The 27,471-nt window shown below is 43.7% G+C and overlaps 1 protein-coding gene across 14 annotated transcripts in view; it reads right to left on the reverse strand.

Annotated features, from left to right (window-relative positions):
• Window positions 1-27,471, reverse strand: part of DST (dystonin) — a 1,436,897-nt gene that overhangs the window by 789,209 nt on the left and 620,217 nt on the right. For all 14 annotated transcript variants that reach the window (XM_085610880.1, XM_085610881.1, XM_085610884.1 and 11 more), the window contains 5 exons: window positions 11,728-11,840; window positions 11,421-11,527; window positions 6,938-7,057; window positions 3,627-3,722; window positions 3,397-3,524 (listed from right to left, as the gene is read on the reverse strand). In XM_085610880.1, the coding sequence (XP_085467006.1) occupies window positions 3,397-3,524; window positions 3,627-3,722; window positions 6,938-7,057; window positions 11,421-11,527; window positions 11,728-11,840 (564 nt within the window). The remainder of the gene's footprint in view (window positions 1-3,396; window positions 3,525-3,626; window positions 3,723-6,937; window positions 7,058-11,420; window positions 11,528-11,727; window positions 11,841-27,471) is intronic.

Raw genomic sequence — 27,471 nt, forward strand, 5'->3', positions numbered from 1 at the left:
TGCAGGCATGGTAACAGCCTCCTTCTCGCACTCTACACCGTGCATAAAGTGCATGATCGCGACACAGCTTCATTAACAACAAGAGGTACAGAGGAGAAAGCAGCAAGATTGCAGGCACGGTAACAGCCTCCTTCTCGTACTCTGCACTGTGCATAGAGTGCATGATGGCGACACAGCTCCATTAACAAGAGGTACAGAGGAGAAAGCAGCAAGATTGCAGGCACGGTGACAGCCTCCTTCTCGTACTTTGCACTGTGCATAGAGTGCATGATCGCGACACAGCTTCATTAACAAGAGGTACAGGGGAGAAAGCAGCAAGAGTGCAGGCATGGTAACAGCCTCCTTCTCGCACTCTACACCGTGCATAAAGTGCATGATCACGACACAGCTTTGTTAACAAGAGGTACAGGGGAGAAAGCAGCAAGAGTGCAGGCACGGTAACAGCCTCCTTCTCACACTCTGTACCGTGCATAGAGTGCATGATCACGACACATTTTCATTAACAAGAAATGCAGGTGAAGAAAGCACCAAGAGTGCCATCATGAGAACTGCCTTCTGTACTGTGCATAGGGTACATCAACTAGGTCAGCCTCTCCAAGCACCAGGAGATACAGGAGGAGAGAGGACCAAGAGTGCCATCATGAGAACTGCCTTCTGCACTGTGCATAGGGTACATCAACTAGGTCAGCCTCTCCAAGCACCAGGAGATACAGGAGGAGAGAGGACCAAGAGTGCCATCATGAGAACTGCCTTCTGCACTGTGCATAGGGTACATCAACTAGGTCAGCCTCTCCAAGCAGCAGGAGATACAGGAGGAGAGAGGACCAAGAGTGCCATCATGAGATCTGCCTTCTGCTCACCATTGTGCTGTGCATAAAGCACATCAGTAGTGCACACCATCCTTTGCACCAACAAGAGGGGAGATGCCAGCAGAGACGCCATCATGATAACTCCCCTCTGCTCACCTGCTGCGCCATGCATAGAGAACATAACCTGGGCACACTGTCCTGTCTAGCAAGAAGTAGAGGAAGCAAGTGCAGAAACAGTGCAGTCCTGGTAAATCGGTGCTGCTAATTCGCGGCACCAGGGCACACCTTCCTATGTTCCAGGAGAAGAGGAGCGGGATGTAGCCAGCGTGCAGTCATGGTAACAGGTTTCTGGTTGTTCAATACACAAGAGAATGATGGCTTTTCCCAAAGTTCGCACATCCCAAGCCGCTCATAAATCTAGGGAAACAGATGTGCACAATCATAACACATACGCAAGGTTGGTGCTTTCCTGCTATGCACACCCTGCCACCCAGGGCGAGACCGCCAGACCAGCGAGACCCCAGTTCAGCAGCCTGGTCAACAGAGACAGGCCGACAGGCAGCCTGTCAGGAACGGATCTCTCGTCTCAGACGCAAGAAATGTGAATAAATGAACGACCAGCACAACTCTGAATCTGGCCGCTTCCGTACTGGCCACACTACACGGTCACTGGTCTTCTCTGGGTGCTTCGGTGTTTCTCTGTTTAGCAGTTTCCTGGTTACTCCCTGGACCTTGCACCGAGTCCACCTTCGTAAGAGGCACCTCGTACAAGAGATGAACCGGCAACGCAGCGAGCGCAAGTCAAAGCGATAGCGCTGTCTCCTGTTCAGTCCGGGCACCGTGCATACAGTACATACACAGGGCACCTCTTCCGAGCACCAGGGGATGCAGAGGCAATGCAGCAAGAAGCCGACGCAGTAACTCTCTGATGTTGAAGCCCTGCGCCGTGCATAAAGGGCATCAAAGGGGCCCTCTTCCAATGTCCCAAGGGAGGAAGATGTGGCCGCGGCAAGAGGCAGTCGTAGTAAGGGCCTTCTGTTTATTCCCGGCACCGTCCGTGCGTAAAGTACATCACATTCTATTCATTCCCTGCACCGTGCATAACGTATATCAAATACTATTCATTCCCTGCACCGTGCGTAAAGTACATCACATTCTATTCATTCCCTGCACCGTGCATAACGTACATCAAATACTATTCATTCCCTGCACCGTGCATAACCTACATCACATTCTATTTATTCTCTGCACCGTGCATAAAGTATTTAAAATTCTATTCATTCCCTGCACCGTGCATAAAGTACATCACATTCTATTTATTCTGTGCACCGTGCATAAAGTATTTAAAATTCTATTCATTCCCTGCACCGTGCATAAAGTACATCAAATACTATTTATTCCCTGCACCGTGCATAAAGAACATCAAATTCTATTCATTTTCTGCACCGTGCATAACGTACAACAAATACTATTCATTCTCTGCGCCGTGCATAAAGGGCATTCAAAGGGGCCCTTTTCCAATGTCCCAAGGGATGAAGATGTGGCCGCAGCAAGAGGCAGTCGTAGTAAGTGCCTTCTGTTCATTCCCTGCACCGTCCGTGCATAAATTGCATCACATTCTATTCATTACCTGCACCGTGCATAACGTACATCAAATTCTATTCATTTTCTGCACCGTGCATAAAGTACATCAAAGGGCGCCTCTTCCTATGTATCAAGATATGAGGAGGCGGACGCAGCAAGAGGTCATAGTAACTGCCTTCCATGCATAATCTGCTCCGTGCATTGAGTACATAAGAGGAGACTCATTCTATGCGCCAAGAGATCAGAAGGGGACCACAGCCCATCTCGAACCCTGAAAATGGGTGACTTTTTGTGCAACTCCGTGTCCAGCGCGCCACAAATCACGCATCCCGGACACGCTCCCACAGTCGGATGCTCTGCGTGTAGCAGTGCCGTGAGGCGTGTGCCCTCAACGTGTTTTGTGTTAATAAGCGGATTTCACACTTTCATTTAAGCTGCTGTTTCCCTTTTACGGTTACATTCAGTGCGTTTATCACATGCAAACCACTTGCACATCTCGACAAACACGTGTCCTAAATGAACCCCTCCAACCAGATTCATGCTATCGTGGTACAGAGAGCGCCAGCCTTAAACAAGGACTCCATACATGGCCCCTAACAAGAATGCATGGACGACCCCCAAACTCTGCCCCCGGAGCCATGGTCTGGAAGGGACCCGGATGTGTGCCACCTGTCACAAAACAAGGTCACTTACACCCGAGCGGCGCTGGCAGACAGTGAAGGAACATTCCCACCCAGGGTGCACAGTGGGGACCAGGGCGCCCCGCATCACAAATAAAGCCCCGGCAGGGTCATGTGTGCAGAGGATGGCACCCAGGCCCACCGAAGCCGCCATCCAGCGGTCTGGCAATACACAACAGCGCTCACTGCAAACCCCTTAATGTTGTGCACTTCTGACATAACATATACGACCATGCACAGAACGTGAAATCAGAGGCAGTTTGACAAGCGAGGCTCCCGTGAGGTTGGGGAGGGACCAGGGAAAGGCATGCGTTGGCACCTACCTGTCTACCTCTGGCCGAAGTGTCTTCTCCCTTTCCAGCATAGCAATTATTAATTTTCCCCATTCTTTTTCTATATCATTTGGATGGTAGCCCTGGGGGAGCTTGACACGCCCAAACTCTATCCATACCTTCAGAAAAAGAGAAACAAGTCGTTTCTTGTCCACACGTCACGAAAGAAACTGTATTGTCGATGTCAGAGTACAGAGAAAAAGAAGTATTTCGACCGTTACCTCCAGCTGTTTATACAAGTGCTTGATTCTTGCTTTCTCGTTCTCCTTTGGTGGAATTTCTGTTTCTTTAAACTGCAAATATTGGTTATAAAGTGCCTGCAATGAAATGCGAACACGACATTAAATCAAGGGAGCAGATTAGATTTTAACAGCAAGATTTTATTCATGTTTTTAAGCTACCTCAGCGTCTTTCGGAAAGTTAGCAAAAGTGCCACCATTTTCAACAGCTCTGTGCAGACACGTGCCACAGCTGACCTAATAGCTAAGTGGGCTGATGTGCAATGTATATAGATGTATATTATCCATCAGTTTGAACACAGGCATGTTGGCTTGCTTTCTCCAGAGTTTAATAGTTCAGAACTGAGTTACCAAAGACTGATAATGACATTGTACGGAGTTACAACAATGACAGAAAGTTTGATATAAGATGTATTAATTGTGTAGATTTCCCATTTTCTGTACAAAATTGTAAGATATATAATATCAAAAATCACTAATGGCTGTATTAATAGGGGGGAAAAGTTAGATTGCGCACAGTCTGTGACACTATTAATCAATGTACAATAACAAATGAACGAAGGAGCAAACTCTCCATTAACTGAGCAGGATTCAAGGGCGAATTAGCTCAATTTGCAAATGCAGCAAACCGAGTGATTGCCCAAGATCACACTGCTTAGCAGGTGAGAAGCCTGTTTCCATTGTGAATGTGGAATCTGCAGCCAGGGCATAATCACTAGCCCACAGCTGCTGCCTCTTTTGTTGCATTATTGTACACAGCACGTTTTTCATTACTGTATATGGGTGCCTTTCCTTCAGTTTTGATTGGCTCTGTCTCTGGCAGGATGTCCAAGTACAAACGGCTGGTGATTGAATGACAGTCCTCAGGTGGGACACTTTCTATGCATGAAGAGGGAAGCACAGGGCTTTAAGTGGGAAACAAACACTGGGGGTGCTCTAAAAGGGGCGGGGCAAACCTCTTAAAGGGGTGTGGCATATCCAAATAGGGACGTGGTCTAAATAAAGATATGTATGGATAACGTCATACAGCCTCCACAGAGGAGCAAGTAGAGCCACATTTCGAGGGGGTGGGGGCGCTAAGAAAACATTTAGGGGGGGGGGGTAATTCTTCAAGCAATAGGCAGAGTGGAGTTGCAGGGGCTCTACAAAGGGGTGAAAAACAACAAAGCTTCATTAACAAGCAAATGGTCTTTTAAAGACCTGTGAAGTACTTGGGTGCGGCTGTGTGTGTTTGGAGGCTGGTTGCAGGATCGCAATCTTACTCTTACCAAAATTAAGGCGCTAAATCTATGAAATTACATGTTTTTTTATTATCCTTAGTTCTAGGTAACTTACCCAACAGACAAAGCTCTTTACTCAGAATGACTCGGAGATAGGTGCCTGAAAAGTCATTAATTAAAGAGAGGACTTTCTGTCCTAAACTGTGATACTTCCCCACAGTCCCTCATCATATGATAAAAATCTGCTCAGGATCTAGCCAGGCAATTCCAGATAGAGCAAAATAAGTTTGGTGCAAGAAAAAAAAAAGAAAACGAACTACCTATTCGAGGCCCAAAAATAGAGCCCGATAGAGACCTGTTTCGAGGCCCCCTGAAAATAATTGCCGGTACTCAGGCCCGGACAGACCCGGCCCACTTAAAGCCCTGGGGAAGCCTGCCTTGCCTCTGCCTTTCCTTTAGAAGTACACAGAGGGCCACAGCACACGCAAAGCTACACAGAAAGCCTATGACCAGATGCATCAAAAAAATGCTTTGCAATTCCTTATTTGCGAATCTTTGTGATTCGCAATTAGGGAATCACAAAACGGCATGCATAAAAAAGTGTGCAGTACACTTTCTGCAATTCCTAAGGGGTTGCAAATTACCTACCTCATGAATATTAACGAGTTAGGTCACAATTTGCGACCCCCTAGGAATCACAAAAATCACAGGGATGGTAGCCTGCTGAGATCAGCAGACCACCATGTCTATGATTGCTTTTAAATAAAGCATTCATTTTTTGTAGTAAAGCAGCCTGTTTTCCTGAAAGGAAAACAAGATGTTTTACAAAAAGAAAAATGAAAAGTTTTCTTTTCATTTTTTAAGAACAGGTAGTGGTCCATGGGACCACTGCCTGCTCTATGGACCACTGCCTGCTCTTAAAATTGCTTTTACAAACATTCACAAAGGAGAAGGGGTCCCTCTGGGCCCCTTCCCATTTGCGAATAGCTTACCACTTACTTGAAGTAGGTGGTAATATGCAAATGTTTTGCGACCGCATTCACGGTCACAAAACATTCATGCATACTGTTAGGATTCGGTATTTGAAAGGGACGCCTTAAACACGCCCCTTCTAAATAGCGAATCGCAAACCCATTTTGCGATTCCGTAACAGGTTACTGAATCGCAAAATTTGGTTTCATGCATCGCAAAAGCATTTTTAGCAATCGCACACAAAAAAATGCTTGGTGCATCTGGCACAATGCTCTGTGGACCAGCATTTACACTTTGAATAGGTTGGATCACAAGGAAAGTGCTTGGGCATGACTATCATTGCCTTTTCAGTATGTGGGTGCAACACACACCAAGACATACATGTTAGTACTTATGTGGAGAGGCATTAACGTGCATGAAGTATGCAAGGTGCGTGTACATTATGGTCTCATCAGTTTCATACGATGCATAGAAGTGGGAATGTTCGAGGAGTGGATCAGGAGAGACACGGAAAATGTGACCAACAACCACAAAGTAGTAAATCTGAGGTTATTCCAAGATATTCTAAAAGGCACTTTTAGGAGCACCAGTTTTCCACCACGGGGAGGCATGTACTTCTTACTGCTATAAACAATAAGTAAGATAATACAGCACCCTCTTTAAAAAAAGGCTGTTCATCATGGTTGCAAGGTGGCCGGATTGACGTCAGATTTTCAGAATTAAGACTATGTAAATGAGTTCGATTTACATTAATTGTATGCAAATTAACTTGTGTCATCCAGAAAATCTCACGTTGATCTGAGCATTCTCAACCTACGCTGCACATCCATGCCTAAAGCATACTTGTTAAGACTGAGCGTACAGGGCTCGCAAGTACTAGCAAGTTTATAGGGTAAGCAACAGGTTAGTGGTCAGTATGAACATAGCAACCGATTCCTACATAGAGAATCATACTAATTGATTGAAGAACTGACTGCCATGTCCATCCGCGCAGTACATTATTCTACCTACTGCCGCTTCGTAGACCCCACTACACCGACAGCATTCCCATTAATTCACAGAACTGCCCTATTGAATAGAAGAACATGCTCAGCAACTCACCTTTAGTTCTACAGGATTGTTGGGAAACGTCCTGTCGGACATGAGTGTGGCATGGTGCCTGATCCACTGGATGAGGTAGTTCACCATATTCTGGTACTCGACCCACTTCACTTCGACATCCTGAAACAACACATAGAATCTTGGAGGTGAAGTCATCTTAATAAACCATCATTATATCCAACTGCAGCCATGGAACACGTCCAGACATTTACTACTGAGCAGCCTTCGGTGTCAAACAAACCCAAGGATATAAAATGACGTGTTGCCAGCTATAGTGCTTTGTGTTTGTATAAAATACTTATTTTTTCTTTCAAAATGCACCTACTCTGTGAATTTCAACCAGGCATTAGAATGCATTGCTCTTTCCTACTCACAATATCCTACTTTCTGACATTCTAAAGTTGAGAAGAATTACACTCAATGACATTAAATGGAAACTCGATTCTAACCTCCAGGGCAGCTATAGTAGTTCAACACATGACTTACTCTCTCTGTGGACCATGTTAGAATTGATTAAATGAAACCAGCATTAGGTGTTTAAGTGGAAGGTCCCTGGCAGCTTGTGAAAGTGATGCCAGGTGAAGACCATACCACGCATGCCTACACTCTCCACAGCAGTCGACCAACATTATAAAGCAATTACTATATGGTTGTTTGAAAAATTTCTCCCAACACGACGGAACACCCTGACCAAGAGTGAAGGAAGGCATGGATAGAACAACGAAGAGAAAAATTAAAAGGATGTTCCTAGGTAGGTTATTTCTTTCGGTGGTCTCTGTGTGTGGATCCACGTGGTCAGAATGTGTTTTCGAGAAATGCTAAACAGGTGGATGGTGCGCTGACACCATTACTGGACACATAACTGCTACAACTAACACTGCCAAACTAGGCCTTGGAGCTAGAAAAGATCACAGTATATGCACACTGTGTGAAGCCTAGACTAAGTCATGGGTCTAGAGATCTGCTTAAAAACACATTTGAACCTTTTGATCTTAGTTTCCCCATTGAATGCCCAGGCGCTTTTAAAGGAAGTGCTCCCGATTCTCTTAAATGAGGACAAGATAAATTTGCGAACGCTCCATACTGTCAAAGTTTTAGCCATATATGTGGGCTGTAGTGCTAGCCAGACTAAACCTCCAGTTATATTCTGATGGGTGATTCTCATCAAGAGGTGAATCTGCTGCTTTTGTTACCCCAATCGTATGAAGCCCTATCGTACGGACAGTGGGGAAGATGACGTCCTAATGGTAGATCTTTAGTTAGAGGAGAACACTCCAATTGAGAATTTAGCATTTTCTCCAAAAATGACTGTATTTTCTGCTATAGCCAAAATCTGAATCATGGCCTTAGAGTTTTATCGACAGAGAAATACCACATGCAGCCAAACGTCCTTCACCACTAGCTTTCAATACCAAATAGAACCAACAGAAGGAAGGTTGAGTGACAGGTAAATCTGAGAAAACTAGAGTCTCTCGCACTATCAACATCTCAAGGACTTGGAAAGGCCAATCCAGTAATCTGCCACACACATGGACATGTCGTAGACAGATCAATAATATTATTAGATAAAAACATACCGGTTGGGTCACATGTCTTTTATGGATAAGTAAGAAGTACATCACTGAATCACCTGGCCGGCCACCTGCTGAGGTTTTCCCGGACCGAATGGCACAAATGAAACCTCTTCCTGGACTGTGCACTGCAAGCCCAACTGTGAAGTGAGGAGGGGTCACCTAGATATGTTATTATTGAACCTAAGAGCATGGAATGTCTAGTGGAAGATGGCTCTGAAAGCATTCTCAATATCATTATATAGTATCTAATTAGAGTTCAAGAAACATCTATAGTCATTCCATTTCCATTCTCAGAAGGGTGACATAAGGAGGGAGTTACCTTACCCATAAGAGGAGAAGCACAAAGTAAAGCAGCCATTATGTTTTATAAAGGGGGACTACTTGGTCAGGACACAGGGCCACCACTCTACAAACTTCAAAAAGACAATTGAGCGTCATAAAAGAAGTGTTAGGAGAGCCTGGGTATGGTAGGCAGAAACTCCCATTCTTTCAAGAAGTCCTCCTTAGATAAGGCATTTCTGTGGTTGCTCCTCAAGAGTGCAGGGCCTCAGTCAGAAAGGTGAGGCCTCCTCCCTTTCATTCCCATGCAGAGACAGACCTGAGGCCTTTCATGTTTAAGATCATTGGTTACCCAATAGATGGACAGATTCACATTGATTGCCTTGAAACTGGGTGGCAAAGGGGCAGCAAACTCCAAGGCCTCTGAGCTGACTTAACATGGATAAGTATCTGCCAGTGAAGAACCTACCTTGGTCCTCAATGTAGCTGGAGAGAGTGATAGCGAACCATGTGTTACAGTTTGTAAAGAGCGTTATATAGCCAATCACACATTGTTAGTCTTCGTCATCTTAGACGCGATCCCTGGGTCACACCTACCATTGCAGAGATGGATCACATTATTTTACAAACAGATGAGAGGGACTGCCCGCAATCTTTTTACTGGACTACTCCATGACCTTTGGCTCTGTGTAGTAAGTCCTCTAATTGGACCATGTTGTTATCAAAGCTCGGGTTACTAAGTAGTTTTAAAGATAGTGCCAATGCTTTCTTAAAGGAGAAAACAAATACTTTCTTCTTGCCCTCAAAGATGGATGATTCTATCCCACTACTTTTGAAATTCATTAAATTACTCCTCGTGGATATGCCACGGTCCTGTGTTTGTACTTGCATGGAGGTGACAAATAGATTAACCAACATGTAAACTGTGTGACAATGTGGACAGGCTTCAGGGTCATCTAAATGAAAGGGGCCAGCAGTTTGAGTCACCTCTGAGGTGTCTTCAGTATGTTAATCTTGGGCTCAGCCTCTCTTGGCCACAATATGTTCTTTGCCAAAAAAGCCAAAATCATGCTGGAATTAATATGAGATGACGATCTTAACATAAGCTTCAAAACTGGTAACGTTAAGCTGGAGACTCTTTTTGGCTGTGCCAGAGCAAACATGTCCTTACATATATCCCTCAGAAATAGCAACTGATGGTCATCGGGTCTCTGATCAGTGCAAAACTAGATTATGCCAATGAATGCACCTGAGATTAAGCAAGTTAAGAGGCTTCAGGATGTGAAAAATACCATAGCATGTCTTGTTTTTGGGCTGTAAAAATGTGGCCCTGTTTCTCAGGATCAGAGAGGCCTGCGCTGGGTGTCTCTGAAGAAATGCAACACCGTCACTTTTTTCAGTCTAAAATGTAAATGTGCTAATGGAGTGCATCTTGTGCAAATGTCTGAAAAAATAACCCCATATGTTCCAGGGATGTACTCGGGGTCATCTAAATAGAGAGGAAAATGGTCAAGGTACCATCTTTCTGAAGTGAACTCCCAAATTAGTTTTAGAATCTGTATAAAAGGGTTCAATTCAGGAAACCACCGAAAGCTTTCTTTTTCAGCCTCCAGTGGATCCCATATTCGCGTTTTGTAATCTTTCTCTTTAACGCTTTATAAGTTCTGGCACTAAGAGATGGTCAGACCTCTGGAGTAAACATCAAGGATGGGTTTTGTGCAGGTGTCACCAACCTTTTCTATGATGGGAGCTTCTTCTGATCAATGAATATCACCCTGAACTACTCATGAATATTGTAACTGATACAATATGAACGCGCCCACTACGATTCCTATTCTGATCTACCCCAATAGCATTAATGATAACAACCACCCTTTGCAACGCTGACTCTACTCTTGGTCCTTCTGTCATTCCTTCGTGTCCGAGTGTTTATTCACACAGTGTGATTGATAGAACAGGGCCTGTAACATGACCAATCTCTATGCAACCTTGCCTGAATGCAAGTGGAAAAAGGTGGTTATTTTGCCGGCCATCCCACTATCACAGGCGTTCATAGTGTATGTTAGTGTGGATACCCGCCATTGGTTTGGCCGGCTTCACTGCCTCCTTCAATGAGCTTAGACTCTCTCTATGGAGTGGACTAGCCTTCCGCGAGCTACTGCCAGGCAGCTGCCAAGCTACCAATAGCTCCCGACCTACTGGTTGGAGACCCATGCTTTATGGGTAAAATCTAGTGGACTTCAACCGAAAGCTACTCATCCTGGTAAAACTAATTAATAAGAACGCTTAATGGTGATTTTCTTTGTTCTCCTGATGGGGGAAAGCTACACTAATAGAATTCTGTAGAATGTAGGCAAGAAAAGACAGTTATGAAAAACACATAAAATATGTTTCAGAAAAAGGCAGCGAACATATTAAAATTTGAAGCAACATTTTAAGTCTACTATAAAAAAAATGAATTTGTCCATTTTAGCATGAAAAGTAGAACATTTTATTCATGTGATCTTGAGCTATCACACCTGTATGATTCTGATTACCATACAATGAAAAAACATACATTACAAAGGTTATTTTTTTTAATAAAGATGTGTATTCGTACATCCTATGTAATGTCCAAGTGAGTTACTTACATTTGCATTGATGCCTTCACCATCTTCTGGTACTTTGGGAAACACATCATAAAGTGATGACACATACGTAATTACTGACTTTTCATCAGGGGAGGAGACATCCACATCTATCAAAATGTCAAAAGAACACCAATTTACAAGTTTGCATCAGAGCGGAATCCGCTACTCAAACATAACCAAATATCTCAATTATGTTTCAATTTTTGGTAATCTACATTCACTCATTAAAAGAATAAAACATGCAGATAGGTATGCAGGCACAAATACAAAGACTTCAATCTAATGGGAGGTGCAAGAGTAGATTTACCTTCAGGATCTAGAAGTCTAGTTACGCCAAGTTTCTCAGCAACATAAAAAGCATTTTCTAAATTTGCGGTGTTGCTTTGAACAGCAACGATATTCATGTCTATCAGGTCCGGCCTAAAAAATAAGAACGTAGTATTTAATACAAGAAGACCATTCAATGTGATGCAACACAAATTGAAAATGTAAAGGGTATCCTGGGGCAATAACATACAAGTGGCACATCAGTTTTGCCATCATCGGCCTCTGAATCTACAGCCAACAATGCACCAGTTGTACTAGCAGAAAGTTTGTCCACAACTGTGGAAAGCTTTCTAATCTTTAAATGATTTAAGACACCAGCTACTGAAGGAATCATAGGTCCAAATATGTCTCCTACTAATTGCGAGGTACCACTACGTTTAGGTCTACTCAATGATCCTTTTTTCAGGCGTATCTTAATTACTTACGTGATATATTTCTGGGAACACTAAAGCAAGATAACAAGTGCCTGCCCAAAGTTCTGGCAAATTAAAATAAGCGTACTATCCAGACACAAAAGAAACTCCAGGAATAACGATCTGCTGCTGTAAGAATTTCAGCAGGGGCACCTAAAATTGAAAATGTATGTTCACACACACACAGTCTCAAATGCTTATTCCTGTCTGCACTTTCCTACTAGTAAATGCACAACTTCCCTTTATATTGCCAATCCAATTTCAACTTAGGATATATTCCCTTCTCCTTATATTCACCTTCCTTCTCTTCCACGGGTTCTTGAAAACATCCTCTCCCCCATTGAATGGTGGTATATTTAAACCCTTCTTGCATCTAGATCATGGATCAACTGCTTCTCAACAGGATTCACAGCACATTTCAAATTCAATCTATGGGCACGATCATGGTCCAATTTATGAGGGGGGTCAAAAGAAATGCGATTTTGTTTGCCTCAGGATGAGGGTTCATGCACTTATTAAGAAGAACTTTAAAAGTATTAAATCATACTTTTAAAAATAATATTTAAAGCATACGTATCTATATAAAAGCCTGATCAGAATATTACAGTTGATGGCGTAAGATAGATGAAAATGATGGTAGGAAACTCCCTCAGCTACCAAAGCAGGCAAGTGAGCGCATACGTAACAGCCCTTTACCTCCACTGTATGTTTGTACTCTTGTAGTAATCCTGAAAATGCATTTGTAGAAAAGCATCCCTCTGAATTATTTTGGTTTAAAATCCTAATGTCAAAACTATGTTAAACTTCTACAGATTGTGCATGGTTAATAGGCTTGGGTGTGGACCTAACAGGACTAATGTCTGCAGGGGAACTTAAGATGACTAATAAAGCCGTCATAAATATGATAGCAACAATTAATACTCCAGCTATAACTAGCCTACGCTGAACTTTGGTAAGTATATATATTTTTTCTCTACAGTATACCTCTAGAGTAGAATAGCAGCAAGCAGGCTTATACATTCTGCAACGTTTCTACTTGTGCAAATAAAAAAACGGATTTTGTGATTTGGAGGAAATTGGCTTTAAGTAGAGCAGTCTTGGGGAGTCATTTCTAACCCTACTCCACCTTCTTCTAGAATTACCTCCCTACTCTTCCACTGCAGTCTTGGCCCTAGGGAATCTTCGTAAATAAACAAATCCAAAGTTCATCACAGCTCAGTTCATTAAAGTTCAATGAAATTACGTTCATAGACACAGTTTGTTATGATGATTGTGATCAATTCAGAAAGTTAAATACTTTGGTATGTGGACCTACATTGTGGAGACTCAGTTAGCACAGTTCCTTTACTTTATTGAACTTTATTTCGGCTATTGCCATAAAAGCAGATATAACAATAAATCAAAACATTAAAATCATTAAGTCATTAAAATGCTTAAAATTAACACAATTAAAAATAGTTAGAAAAGCACGCAAGAATAAGAACTAGCAGCATATGAGGGATACACCACAACAATTACAAGTTTAGATCAAAGTTAGTTTCAGAGTTCCTAGACATACTTTTGTACTGTACATGCGCTGGAAGTCCATATTCAAAAGCAAAATGCAGTTTATAAAATCACAGGAGACTGCAGGATACAGAATAAAGACAGACAAGTTCTGGGCACTAGGCACTAAGCAACAACCCTTTTCTGTCCATGTTTCCACATATATGTGAGAAAGCGAGAAACAGCAAATACAATTTGCTGAGCGGTGTCTGTCTTAAGTGTCCTAGTTGCAGTTTTATAGTCCCTGATGCCCAGATTGAGGCACTGCAGCAAAATCCAATTTCTCCTATGTGCATCATATTGCAGGCAGAATTACAGGACATGGTCTACGGTTTCCTTGACCTCAGGAAAGAAAGGACTGTGCTGGTCAGGTTCAGCCTGGGGGCATTTCCACTTCACAGTAAATGATCGAAGCAGCAAGGTCCCGATGCGGAACCTAATATTGAGAGATCGTCAGCCAGGGGCTCAACTGTATCCATTTACTCTAACAGACAGTAGGTGTCTTTAAATTAAAGGAAAGCCAAGGTCAGGGTACTTCCCCCTCAGCCTTGTAGGGTCTACCATCTGCATGTCTCCAATACAGCTCGTTAAGCATGGACTTGGAAACATCACACAATGTTTTTGATGGGCCCACACATTTCCGCACCCAATCTCTTCATGACAGCGTCTAATGTACCCCAACTATGGGATCCTAATAGGCAAAGGGAGTTTTAAGATTTCTTCCAGGCCCAGCCAAAAGAGCAATATGCCTGCTGAGGACCAAATCCTCCCCCAATACAACAGCGGTCTGAGTTTTACTCTGAGGGCAAGTGGTTGAATGCCAAGATCTAATCGAATTTGTACTAGTGGGAGTGCTGGCATGGAGATTTGTGAGGAATCGGAGAAAATTATTTTCTGTCAATTCCATATCATTCACATTGCCGTGCTCCCAAAGTTCCACACCATATAGAAACCAGAGCTTGCAAGTTATAAATTTGCAATGTGGGTGTTATTGGGCAAACGCTGGACCCCTTCAAGGCTCTCAGGATACCACCAGTATAATGTTCTAATCTAAGTTTACACTTTTGGATCTGGGGTGACGAACCAAAATGCTCATTGAGGGTGAACTCTAGGTATTCAAAGGTACAAACCTTCTCCAGTGGAGAGCCATTAAGGACTGGGTGCAACGTGGCTGTCTGGCAGGGATTCAATACCATATATTTTGTTTTGTTAAGGTTGATCTCCAGCCCTCTCTGCTTGCAGAAGACACCAAACTGACCCAGCAATTTTTGGATACCCATTGGGGATTTCGAGACAAGTAAGGTGTCGTCTGCAAACAGGAGATCCGAGACCTTCCTGTTTGCCAGAATCGGGGAAGCATGCTTACACTGCTCTAATGTGGTTGCCAGGTAATTAATGTATAACAGAAACAAAGCGGGGGCTAAGACACACCCCTGACTTACCCCCAGGACACTGGCATGGGGTCTGTCAACTCCCCAGCAGGCCCACACCTAACCTGCTCATAGTTATCCAGATGAACCCTCCTGAACACATCAATCAAATATTTTCGTACCCCCATATTATTTAGAACTGCCCACAAGCCCTCCCTATGAATTAGATCAAAGGTCGACAGTAGGTCGACAAAGATGACATAGAGGCGCCCACTAGTTGTAATTGGAGCACTTGGTCAATAGTGCTTGTCTCTGCCCTGAATCAAGCTTGGGAAGGAGTCAACACTTCTACATCCTCAGTCAAAGCTTGCAGTCTGCTCAACACGGTTCGATTAAAGAGTTTCCGTGTGCTGTCAATAAGACTGATAGGGCGGTATTTCAATTTGACAGACCTAAGGCCCTTCTTATAGATTGGGACGCTTTCAGAACCTGTCCAAGTCTGCTGCATGCTAAGCTCATTCATGATATTATTTAAAAAAGGGCAAAATAAGGGCACCAAATCTCCTCAACATTAAACAAGTCTCCAGGTACCTTATCTAGCCATGTGCCGTCCCTGGTGTAGTTCAATCACTTGTGGTGGCAACGTCACTCGTGGTGATAGGGCTGGGAACACAATCAATCCGGTATGACTAGGCAGATGCAGGTGAAACACTAGATGATTGACACTCCTTTTTCCATTCCCCTGGGGTAGCCCAGCTGGTATGTGTAGGGCCAAGGTCACACCCTTGCGTGCCCTGCTAACTCAGTATAGGGCAACAAGGCCGGCTCATTCATCCCCACGTAATGCCAGCACAGGCCTGAGAAATGTTCAACCCAAGCGACAGCTGTCATATTACTACACAGTAGGGCTGCGGGGTCATGACCCTTATTAGCCACTATTTGTTAAAATAAGCGATGGTCTTTCCCCTTAGTTACAGCCAGTAATGGCTCCCATCTAGGCATCTCATGATCTAATTTGTGCCAGGTCTTTAAGAATAGTTGTTGAGTGGAGGGTGTCTTGGCACATTATTGCCCTCTAAGCTCCTTATTGGAAATAGAGTCCTAGCTTCTACCAAAAAAAGCTCTTTTATGGAGCAGAACAAGGAAGTATGGGTGTCAGTAAGCTCCTCCCATGAGGACACTGCAAGTGAACTTCATCTTAGTGCCAGGACTGCTTCAAAAGCTGTAGCAATGGCCTTGTACAGCTGGGCATGAATAGTTGGAGTTGGCAGCAATAACACTTCATCTCAGCCTACATAAATTGCTGGTTGGCAAAATCCTCCTATCAATGGGTTCTAGGTCATGTGGTAGAATTCTAGATCCCAGCGAGCTCAAGGAGAGGTTTAAGGCATTGTGGTTGCTGTCTAGAAACCACCTCCATGTGAATTACTTGTGCCCACAACCTAACATCCATCAATATATAATCTATGCGACTAGCCTCACACTGCCAATTGAAGGTGACCTTCCCCTCTTTATCTTATGGGGTCCTCCCGTTACAGGTTTGCAAGCCATTACTGAGGGTAAAGGTATTTAATTGCAGAACTGCTGCCAAACATTTTTTAATCGGTTGGAGTGTAAGTGCCGGAATTGCCCATACTTAATTCTCTTCTCCACTAAGTGCATCGGTGGCAATACCAAGGGATTCAAAATTATAATCCCCCACCACATTTCTAAAAACATCAACTGAGAGAGATGAAAGGTGCACATTTATTACATCAATAGCAGCTAGACCAGCTGTGTTACCTTTGTGCCTACAAAAAACATTATACAAACATAATAAAAACCCATCAGGAAATTGCAAGAGCACACATAGCACGTCAGGGGACCCTTAGTCAATAACTTTAGAAGTACAACTCAAAGGGGTTCTCAACCACATTGCGAGGCCCCCCGACAGCCTGCCCTTCCCTGAGAAATGAGCAGGTCGGTCAAAACTTGCAATCGGAGACCAAAAGTGTGGCGTAACAGCTCATGTTTCCTGGAACATACATAGATCGAATTGGTCCCTTGGTACAGTTCCCTAATGAACAAAATCAGATGTTATATGATCAAGTTCACTGTCAGCATAGTAAGTGCACTCAGAGCAGAGTACATCAGACAAGGCACCCTCACTCATTTCAATCTCCTGAGTACTGGCTGTTCATCTTCACTATCACTCAACCCAGTCAACACTGTCTCATTGGTGACAGTTTGTGGAATGAGTTCAACAGAAAAGCTCATTCTCAGTCTCTCTTGGCCCCTTGGCCACTCTACCCTGGTCACTAGTGGTCATATTATTCGGTCCTTCACCAGGATCAGTGTCATCAATCATCTCATCATGAGGCTGATTTAATGTGGTTACCGCTGATTCATTCACCACAGACTCAGGACTTTCCTTAAACTTTGAGCTACTTCTGGAACTTGGATCACAGGAGGACTCTAAGGTAATTGGGTGTTCACTTCACCCCTTCTGTTCCTTTGGGGTATTCACAAGGCTGCTGTTGCATATCATTAATAGGATTTACCACCTCTTTAGTTGGACTTATGAAAAGATCCAATTAAAGGAACGCAGAGCAGCCTTGCCGGTAGGATAACTTTATTTTCCTTCACAAGTATATGAGTACAACCAGCAAGGCATCAGGGAAACAGCCAACTGACACTGCCTCACATGAAAACAATTCCACATTCCAGATCGCTACGATCTGAAGACCCAACAACCTCTCACTCGCTGAGTATGGAAGGCGTGTACCTAGTTTGGCAGTACACTGCACGTGACAGCTGTGATGGTGACCAGAATGACTTGGTAGGGGCTCTTCCACCAGGGCTCCAGGCATTACTTTTGAATGTGCTTTTTGATGAGGACCCAGTCCCTTAGACTGACATTGTGGCACTGTTCCTGTTGAGGGAGGACAGTGGCAGATTCAATCTGGTGAGAGACAGAACGCACCACATCAACCAGTCCTCTGCAGTAGTTGAGAACCATGTATTATGTGATATTCACAAACGCATATGCAGGCACAACAGGCAATCCCATGGCCTTCCCCATGAGGATTTCATAGAGAGACAGTCTTGTTCGCCGATCGGGTGTATTTTGGAGACTAATCAACACCAAGGGCAAAGCGTCCGGCCACTTCAAAGAGGTAGACGCACACACTTTCACCAATCGGGCCTTCAGCATTCCATTTACCTGCCCCACAATGCCAGAAGCCTCGGGTCGGGAACTACAGTGCCGTCGTTGCTCTAACTAAAGAGCTACACAAAGCATTTTCAAGACTTCATTATTAAAATGAGTCCCTCGGTCTCACTCCAAAGAAACAGAGAATCCGAACCAGTTCACACAACAACAGTTTGACCACAGTGAGACTGTGATTCCTCCGCTTCAACCCAATTGGAAACAATCCACAACTTAAACAGGACAAATTTCAGCCCAGTACAGATAGACATTTCGATAAAATCGAACTGCATTCTGTCGAAAGGAACTCCTGATCTCCCTAAGTGACTCATAGTAACTAGTGTTCTTTTCCCCACATTTATCTGCTGGTACTCAACACATCCTTTACCATCCTGAATCAGGGGTTAAACCAGTTCTGTCTAAACAACCTCAATATTGCATCCCTCTTTATGTGTGTGGGACCATGAAAGTGTTTAGCCATTGGATACAAGAAACTGTGTGGTAATACAGGTCTTCCATCAGCTAAAACCCAAATATCGTCCTCATTCTTAACACATCCTGCTCTAACACAGCCTTGCTTTCTGCCACTTTTTCCTGCAACCTCTTAACTTCTTCCCAAGTATAAGCAACAGACAAGAAATTGAAATTGGTCTCATTTTCAGGCTAATTTGAATAGTCTCCATTAAATGCACAGAACCCATAATTGCACTACTAGGTGACTTCATTGGCACACCGGTTACCAGATCTCACATAATCACTTGCACTCCTGTATGCTGCGCACTTCAGGACAGCAATTTCTATGGGCATCTGCAAGGCCTCGAGAAGTTTTATAACATATTACCCATTTCAAATCAGGGACCTTGATGGTGTCATAAATCTACTTAGTGACCACAACTGTCTGAAATCATGGACAACACCAAAGCCATATTGAAATAGTACTTTTCAATTGGTCCAAGACACAGCAAGCTCTGGCAAGAGTGACACATTCAGCCTGATAGACAGAAGTTACACAGCTGAGCCAGGAGACTTCCACTACATCTTGAACTGTACAAACAGCAGAAGAAGCTCTCAAATGTCCCTCGTTATCTCTCAATCATGAGGCATCAACAAACAATACATAGGCTCTGCAAGGGGTTAATCTTTTATATGAGGTCTTGGCTTGGTGCACAATTCTGTAAAATCAAGACAGTCATGCTCAAACTCCCCCTTCAGCCTCAGGTACCAGTGTGGCAGGATTGAGACTTCAACACCTTTTCAACAGAATATTATCAGCAGCAAGTGTGATCTGCTCATAGCGGGTTAGTCTGCTGTTGCTTAGGTGTTATGTCTTAGTACTGGTAAGCAATATTTCTACAGAGTGAGGGGCAATTATTGTAAGACGATAGCCCATAACTATATTCTCACTCTGCTCAATGTTGACACCGACCTCTGTTACCTCATTAAGGCAAACAGGCAATCCTGCAGCTAAGGGGTCAAGTACAGCAAGAAATAATGCAACAATTCTTCGAGAATCACCATGCATTTGAGTAAGCCCTGACAGAGCACAGCCCTCTATCTCACTGCAAAATAAGACTAACTCTTTACTATAATCTGGCATTCCCAGACCTGGGACTCGACAAAGATTTTCTCCCAACTCTAGGAAGGAATTCATGCTGTTGATGAACCATGGTACCAAATCGGATACATCTTTGTGTGTCAACCTAACCTCTGTAGAGGTTTAACCACTAAGAAAAAGTTGGGAATCTAATGACAACAGTAACCCACCATTTCCAAAAACCATTCTGACATCTCTCTGTGTAGTGGGAGGGTTCACTTTCAAAATGGCAGAGATTCTCTCTTACAACACTTTTCCTGCTCCCTTCTCAATGTGAAGCTGTAAGTACAGGACCTCTTTCTGATAGTACTGCAGTTTACTCTGGGGACAACGTGTATCCGTTCTCAGACAAGTGATTCAACAAATCAATGATGTCCTGTCTGCAAGCTTCTTGCGACATCGATGCTACCATCAGATCACCCACACACTGCACTAGATGGTAACTTCAGAGACTCCAAATTCCTTTTCAAGATTTGGTTAAAGATTGAAGGACTTTCCATATAACCATGTGGAACTCAGCCCCATGCCAAAATTGTATTCTGTAACTGAAAGGTGAAGAAAAACTGACTCTCTTCATGTAGTGGGATGGAAAAGAATGCTTGGCTTAGGTCAATTACTGCGAACCACTCAGTTTCAAATGGTATCCGAAACTAAACCACAGCAGGATTCAATACCACAGGATGACATGGAACTATTTTATTTATTTATTTTAGGAGTTTATAAACCGCACAGCTACCCCCAAAGGCGGTGTTCCGGCGCTAAGGCAGATGACAGATGACAGGTGCGGAGAGGAGAACTAGGGGTTGGTAAACAGCCAGGTTTTTAAGGCACATCGAAAGATAGGTTCTGACTCAGATGAGCGGAAGGAGAGTGGCAGAGCATTCCAGAGTTTAGAGGTTATAACCGCGAAGGCTCTGCTACCCGTTCTAGACTTGCGAAAACGGGGGATAGCAAGGTGACGATGGTGGTTTGATGTGAGTGTCTGGTCGTGACGATAGTGCTTGAGTCTAGCTCTTAGGTATGCTGGGCCTTGTTCCCGAAAAGCTCTGAATGCAAGAGTGAGAGCCTTAAATTCAATGCGTTTAATCACCGGTAACCAGTGAAGCTTCCTCAAATGGGGGTGATCGAGTGACGGAATGGTATTTTACAAATCACTCTGTCCGCAGCGTTTTGTACAATCTGTAGACGCCTAATCAAATAGGCAGGTGCCCCCAGGTAGAGACTGTTGGCGTAGTCCAGATGGGATGTAATTAAAGCACAAATTACCGTCCAACGGGACTCCAGGGGAAGGAAGTGGAGGAATTTACACAGCATGCGGAGCTTCCTAAAGCAAGAAGCGGACACATGTCTAATTTGAGATTTGCAAGAACGTTCATTGTCAAACCTGTAGCCGGGATTTCTCACCGAGTCAAACAGCTTGGGATGGGGATTCATCTCTGGTGGCCACCAAAACGTTGGGGGAGGAATTTTTTGGTTAAAGAAGAATACCTCGGTTTTTCCCGAGTTAAGCTTGAGAGTGTTGAATGACCTCCAAGGCGAGATGTTACTTAGGCAAATTCTAAAGTTAGAGAATGCTGCTTTGGAATGTTCTTCAAAAGAAAACACCAGTTGGGTGTCGTCTGCGTAGGAAATCACCCTCACCCCGCAGGATTCGACCAGCACCGCAAGAGGTGACAGGTAGGTGTTAAAAAGGAGAGGGCTCAAGGCAGCGCCTTGGGGGACCCCACAGAGCAGGGGTTTCTCATCCGAGATGAAAGGATGAAGAAAGACTTGTTGAGACCGGTTACCCAGAAAGGACCGGATCCAAGACAGGGGCGTGCCCTGAATACCCAAGTTGCTTAACCTATCCAGAAGGATAGGGTGGGAAGCCATATAAAACGTCGTGGACAAATCGAGAAGCACTAGCATGGCTGCCTTGCCCGAATCGACGCGCTCACGGATGCTCTTGGAAACTTCGAGAAGGGCGGTCTTAGTACTGTAGCCAGTTCTGAAATCAGACTGAGAGTCATGAAAATGGTTTCGAGATTCCAGGTGAGTGGAAACTTGCTCCTGAACTATTTTTTCAAGAAAATTTGCTGGTGCCGGTAGAAGGGAAATAGGTCTGTAATTTTTTTAAACGGTAGGATCGGCATCAGGCTTTTTGAGGATCGGCACCAGAAAAACCTGCTTCCATACAGCTGGGAAGGTGCCACAGCACAAAGAAGTGTTCCAGATCTGGTTCAGTGGGGCGTTGATGAGGGGTGCCAAGAGTCTAAAGAACTGAGCCAGGCAGGGATAGTTGGGGGATCCAGATATACACGTTAAAAGTTTTTGAAGTGAAGCTTCGGGAGAAATAGGGCGGAAAGTGGTCAAAGTGTCATTGCTGACCAACCTAGCAGTAGGCTCTGTATTAGGCTGTGAGGGGGCAAAGGTGGGATAGATATCATGAATTTTGTCCTGAAAGAAATCTGATAGCCCTTTATACAAGGACATGGGTGGGGGAACTACACTAGTGTTTTATTAGTAAAATAATCTATCATAGTGGTGCGTTTTAGTTTGTGGAAATTTTTTAGGGCAGCTTTATATACTGACTTAGCCGCAAGATCGTAAGATAATCTCCAGGCACGCTCCAGTTTTTTACAGTGACTTTTCTCAGCATGGAGCTCAGGCGAGAACCAAGGGGCTGATGGTCTTAGTCTTAACGAGTTAGTGGGTTTGAGTGGGGGAACAATGTCTAGGGCTGAAGTTAGCCAACTGGTAAAGCTTACTGAGTCTGAGTCCGGGTCCCCTAACAGTTGAAAGTGAGTAGAGGAAAGTGCAGGTGTCATGCTATTGCTAGTGACGTTGCCCCAAATCTTTCTTTTTTCTGAGTTATGAGGGGGTCTGGGGATACGGGTAGGCAGTGCCAAGCTGAAAGGAATTAGGAAATGATCGGACTAGGTAAGTGGTGAGGGAGGGGCCTATTTTAAAATTGGGGTTGTTAGTAAAGATCAGGTCTAGCGTGTGACCAGCAGAATGCGTAGGGCCATTAACCAGCTGTGTCAGATTTAGGTCTTCAAGGGTGTCGACTAATTGACGAGCTTTGGTGAAATTATCATCGTCCGTATGTGCGCTGAAATCTCCAAGAATCGTAAAATTAGCATGCTTGATCGAGAGGTCTGCAGCTGTATCGTACAGTTCTAGCAGGTGACTGGGCAGGGGAGTTAGGGTGTCTGTAGACCAAGATCCCGGCCATAACGACGTTGGGGGCCATCGTGATACAGAAGAACATGGCTTCTAAGGGCCCCAAATTTTCGAGTTTCCTGTGTGACATTTCCCAACTAGTGCAAAGAACCACCGCCACTCCTCCTCCAGATTTATTATCAGCCCTGTTGACCCCAAGGATCCGGTAGCCAGCCGGAAGGGCTAGAGTGAGGTCGGGGTTAGAGCTGTCTTTGATCCATGTTTCAGTTAGGAACATTAAGTCCCACGAATGGACTTCCAAAGAGAGCTAAATATCATCTACGTGGCGGGGAAGGGATCTGAAATTGAGTTAGCAGGCCTTTAAGGGGGGGAATGAGTCAGAATCCGGACAGAGGGGGCAGGGATTTTAGATGCAACCGGGATTGGTTGCATGGAATCTGCCATAGGCGAGTGTTGACAGATATGACATTTTGTTAGGGGGAAAGACCCTAAGCGATCAAGTTTAAAAGTGTGCTCACAGTCCACGAACTTCTATGATACTAATAATGTTTCGCAGGTTCTGCACAATGCAGTACTTACCATTTGTTTTCCGCAGGCCCATAATCGGAAAGTTACATGGTGAATCTCCATAATCTCTTTTAAGATACCGTGCTGTATCATGGACTCAATCTCTGGAGCAATTCCAGCTATTGTTTCTGGTATGAGTTTATACTGTGGCGTTTGAGGATATTCAAGAATTGGTGTGACAGTAATTTGGACAGGTTCTACACCTTTAATAAGTCTGATATCTTTACCTGAAAAATCCCAGACTTTGGGCTTCACAGTATCTTTCAAATCAGGGTGTAAGTCTTCCACAGTCATTACGGGAAGCAGCCAGATGGCTGTTGCTCATCTGGCCTTTTTAAAATCAACATTCTCATTATGTATTCGAAACTCAACACCATCCGGTGTACAATAAATGGTGCAATTTAACCTGCACAAAAGATTTCATCCTAACAAGTTGGCTGGACCAGAATAACACATCACAAATTGATGGTCTTCTAGAAAAACTGTATCTTAACCCTTCTGTGACCCAGAGTTTGTAATCTGTTTATTAGCAACATCTACAACGTGGATCTGTTTTCCAGAGAGCTGGTTTGGGAATTCTGCTTTTCTGACAGTGGAACGAGTAGCACCAGTGTCAATCAAGAATGACCCTTTTGTGGCCACTCACCTTCTAAGTATGGATCTCTCAGGTCTACTTCCACGACTGCACCAAGCACACAATCTACCTCCCGCCTCAAGCACCGATAATGTGATTGATCAGAACCATAACCATCAGACACATCAAAGACAGGAAACTACTGCTTGATTTGCAAAAGAGTTCTAATTAGCTTTTGGAACCTAGTTCGTATTGAACCTCGTATTCCCATATTTTGCTGAGGCATCGATGTTTGGGGAACCTACATCACCGGGGCTTGAGGCATGTTAGGGTTCTGCGGTATTTGCATGGGTATATTGTGCTTCTGCATAGGAATAACATTTTGTATTTGGGCAGTCGGTTTGGGGTTCAATCAACATGCCCTATTCCAGTGAGCCAACTTATTTCAATAATGATATGCGTTATCCCACTTAACATTGCCACATCTATCTCTGTACACAGATCAATTATCACACCATGACATCTACCTTGTGGAACATCTTCTGTCATCCACCTTGGTACCAAGAAGCTTGCATTCCACCAATATTTCCCATGTATGGTCCATTTTGAAATTCCTACTGTGCAAGCGTAGTTTAGGCCATCATAACATTTTCCTTAAAAGACTTTCCTGTTTCATTTCTTGCTCATCACTACAATACTTCGTATATCAAAGTATTTTGTCCAAAGGCTTAGTTAGACAACAGATCACATTCTGTTAAATACGCAGATTAATCTCCAGATGCAATCCAAGAACAAACTGTGACACAACATAGCTCATCTCACCCCATTTCACCCCTTTCTGGGTTATTGACCCCACTATGTTATCTGAACACCTGCATCAAACGCTCATAATAAGCATGTACTGACTTTACCTCTTGAGTAATATGATTAATTTCAACCAATAAATTTCCTTTTGTGGAAACTGTTGTTTCAAAACGTTAATCACCTGGTTATACTTTTCAATCAGGAGATGGTGCATTCATCCCAGCCACTCTATGAGGTTCTGCATTTGGCCTCTTTACCGACACCTTACATTCATTCCACATATCACTTGGAACCACTATGTCGAAAACGGTGTTCAAATCTTCCCACAACTCTTTAGATATTTTCATAAATCAATCAACCTGAGTGGACCACAAATTGGGACACTCCCTCAATTTTGGGAACTGATTTGTAAATGCAAAAAGATAATCTCGACTCCAGGGCACATGCACGGACCTTCCGCCATGTATCTCCCTCAAAGGGAAAGTCTTAGCCATATCTCCATCTGGGGGTAACTTTATCATTCCACCAGCTTTTTCCTTTTTTCTTTTTTTCCCCTTTTTTACTGACCCAACTGTCCCTTACCTTATCTAGGCTACTCTAATTCTGTATGCAACTGACCAACTCCTTAACATGTAACTTCATCCCAGAAGTCCTCATGTTCACAATCGCTCCATCATCTAAGTGAGCTCCAAAGCTCCTCTATAAAGTCTTACTTCTAGAAAGGTCTACATAATACTGATTTGCTAATGCTGTTAATTTGTCATGGGCTTGCACTGGATGGCAGGTAATGTTTTGTTGGAATATATAAGCTCATTTTCTCAATACTGCTCCACATGGCTAAGTCAAGGTTTATCCTAGTGAGCTCCTCTAACTCTGTCCTCAACCAGAAAATATCTACAGGTCTCAAACTTGGCTGAACCACAGGTTCATTTTCGACCTCCTCATTCTCTGCACTTTCTGGGGATTCTTCAAACATTTGGGGTACCACTCCAAAATACAAGAATCCTGGGGAACCTTGAACGGCTGGGATTCTAAACACTAGGGTCCAACCTAAATTGGTTTGGACTCCAAATTGCCACTGGTGAATTCTGTTTCATGAGAGTAATAATGGTAGCAGGCAATCAAGCAGCTGCCCTGGAAACTCCAGGTACCAGGGCCACGGCTATCAGGGCTGTTACAATGGTAACAGTCAGTGTCTGGATTGTTATAACAGGGGTTGTCACTCCAGGGACGGGTACAACTAGAACAGTAGAAATAGGGACAGTCATAACAATAGATGTCGGTGCTGAAACAGTCACAACTGGGGCTGTTGGGCGGGTCCTCCAATCTGAGTTACATCTTGGTCAGCAGAAGCAGTATCACCATTACCGGTAACACCGCCATTGCCAGCAGACTGGACAACATTATAAAGTGGTGTTCGGGAGGATATTAGGTCCTCTAAGAAATTGTTATTAGAATCACTGTCAGAGGCAGACTTCTCCTGCATCTCATTACCTTTCTCTCCCTCAGCTTTCTTCTTCCAAGTTTTTTTCAGTGATTTTGTTCTATTGTTCGAGACAAATACATTTATGGCCATGTAATGACCTGGTGCACTTTTCAATAGAGCGTCCTCGCCTTTTGACAGCAGCTCTCACTATATCTCTGGGCACCCTAAAACATTTCATTTCTGCAGTAATTTCTAACAATACAAGAGTAAACAGTGAATTCAACTAGGTGGCGATTTCTATCAAATCACAGTATAATACATGGTAGTACTAATATGAAATCTCAGCACGGCACTCTCTACACAGACTTATCACAGCGTGGCAACTAACCGTGCAACAACCAATACAAGCGCAGTACGGGATGACTTGGATCACAGCACCTCGCAGCGGCTCTCCTTCCTTTATGATTTCTTTGTGCAAGCAAACTTTGCAAAAACACAATTAACAAGTGACTCCTGTCTGCTCCAGTAAAGAAAGTTATCTCTCTCAAGGGGATAATGAGGAATAACATTTTCCAGCATTAGCATACACGCAAGTAAAATCTCGACCAAAGGAAAATCACCCTGACCAATATGGTTTTGCCTTTGTGCTATAGATCTAAAAACACCAATCACTATTAGTACACTCATACGATCATTTATAGGTTTCTAACTTAATTGTGCGACCTACAGTACCACGTGGACCAACACTACAAACCTCAGCAGTCAAGTGAAATCACAAAATACTTCTTTTCTAGTCTGGGATCTTGGACTGCCATGAGCCTGATAACAACTTCAACTGCTCAACATTAATAGCATATGCATTCACACAATTTGGCCAAATACATCGCTACAATGCAAAACAAACAATGTTGATGTAACACCACAAATTTGACTTAGACAAATTGAGAGGCAAAGCCCTATTAATACTTACTCCTTAGCCACCGCGAGTGCTTTCAGAACTGCCAAAACACTGGTGATCTTCCAAATCGGGCCATAAATGTTAGGAGCATGGGCCGGACTTGTCCATGCGCTAGATCGTTTCT

Source organism: Triturus cristatus, chromosome 6 (assembly GCF_964204655.1).
Source record: "Triturus cristatus chromosome 6, aTriCri1.1, whole genome shotgun sequence".
NCBI classification, from domain to species: domain Eukaryota; kingdom Metazoa; phylum Chordata; class Amphibia; order Caudata; family Salamandridae; genus Triturus; species Triturus cristatus.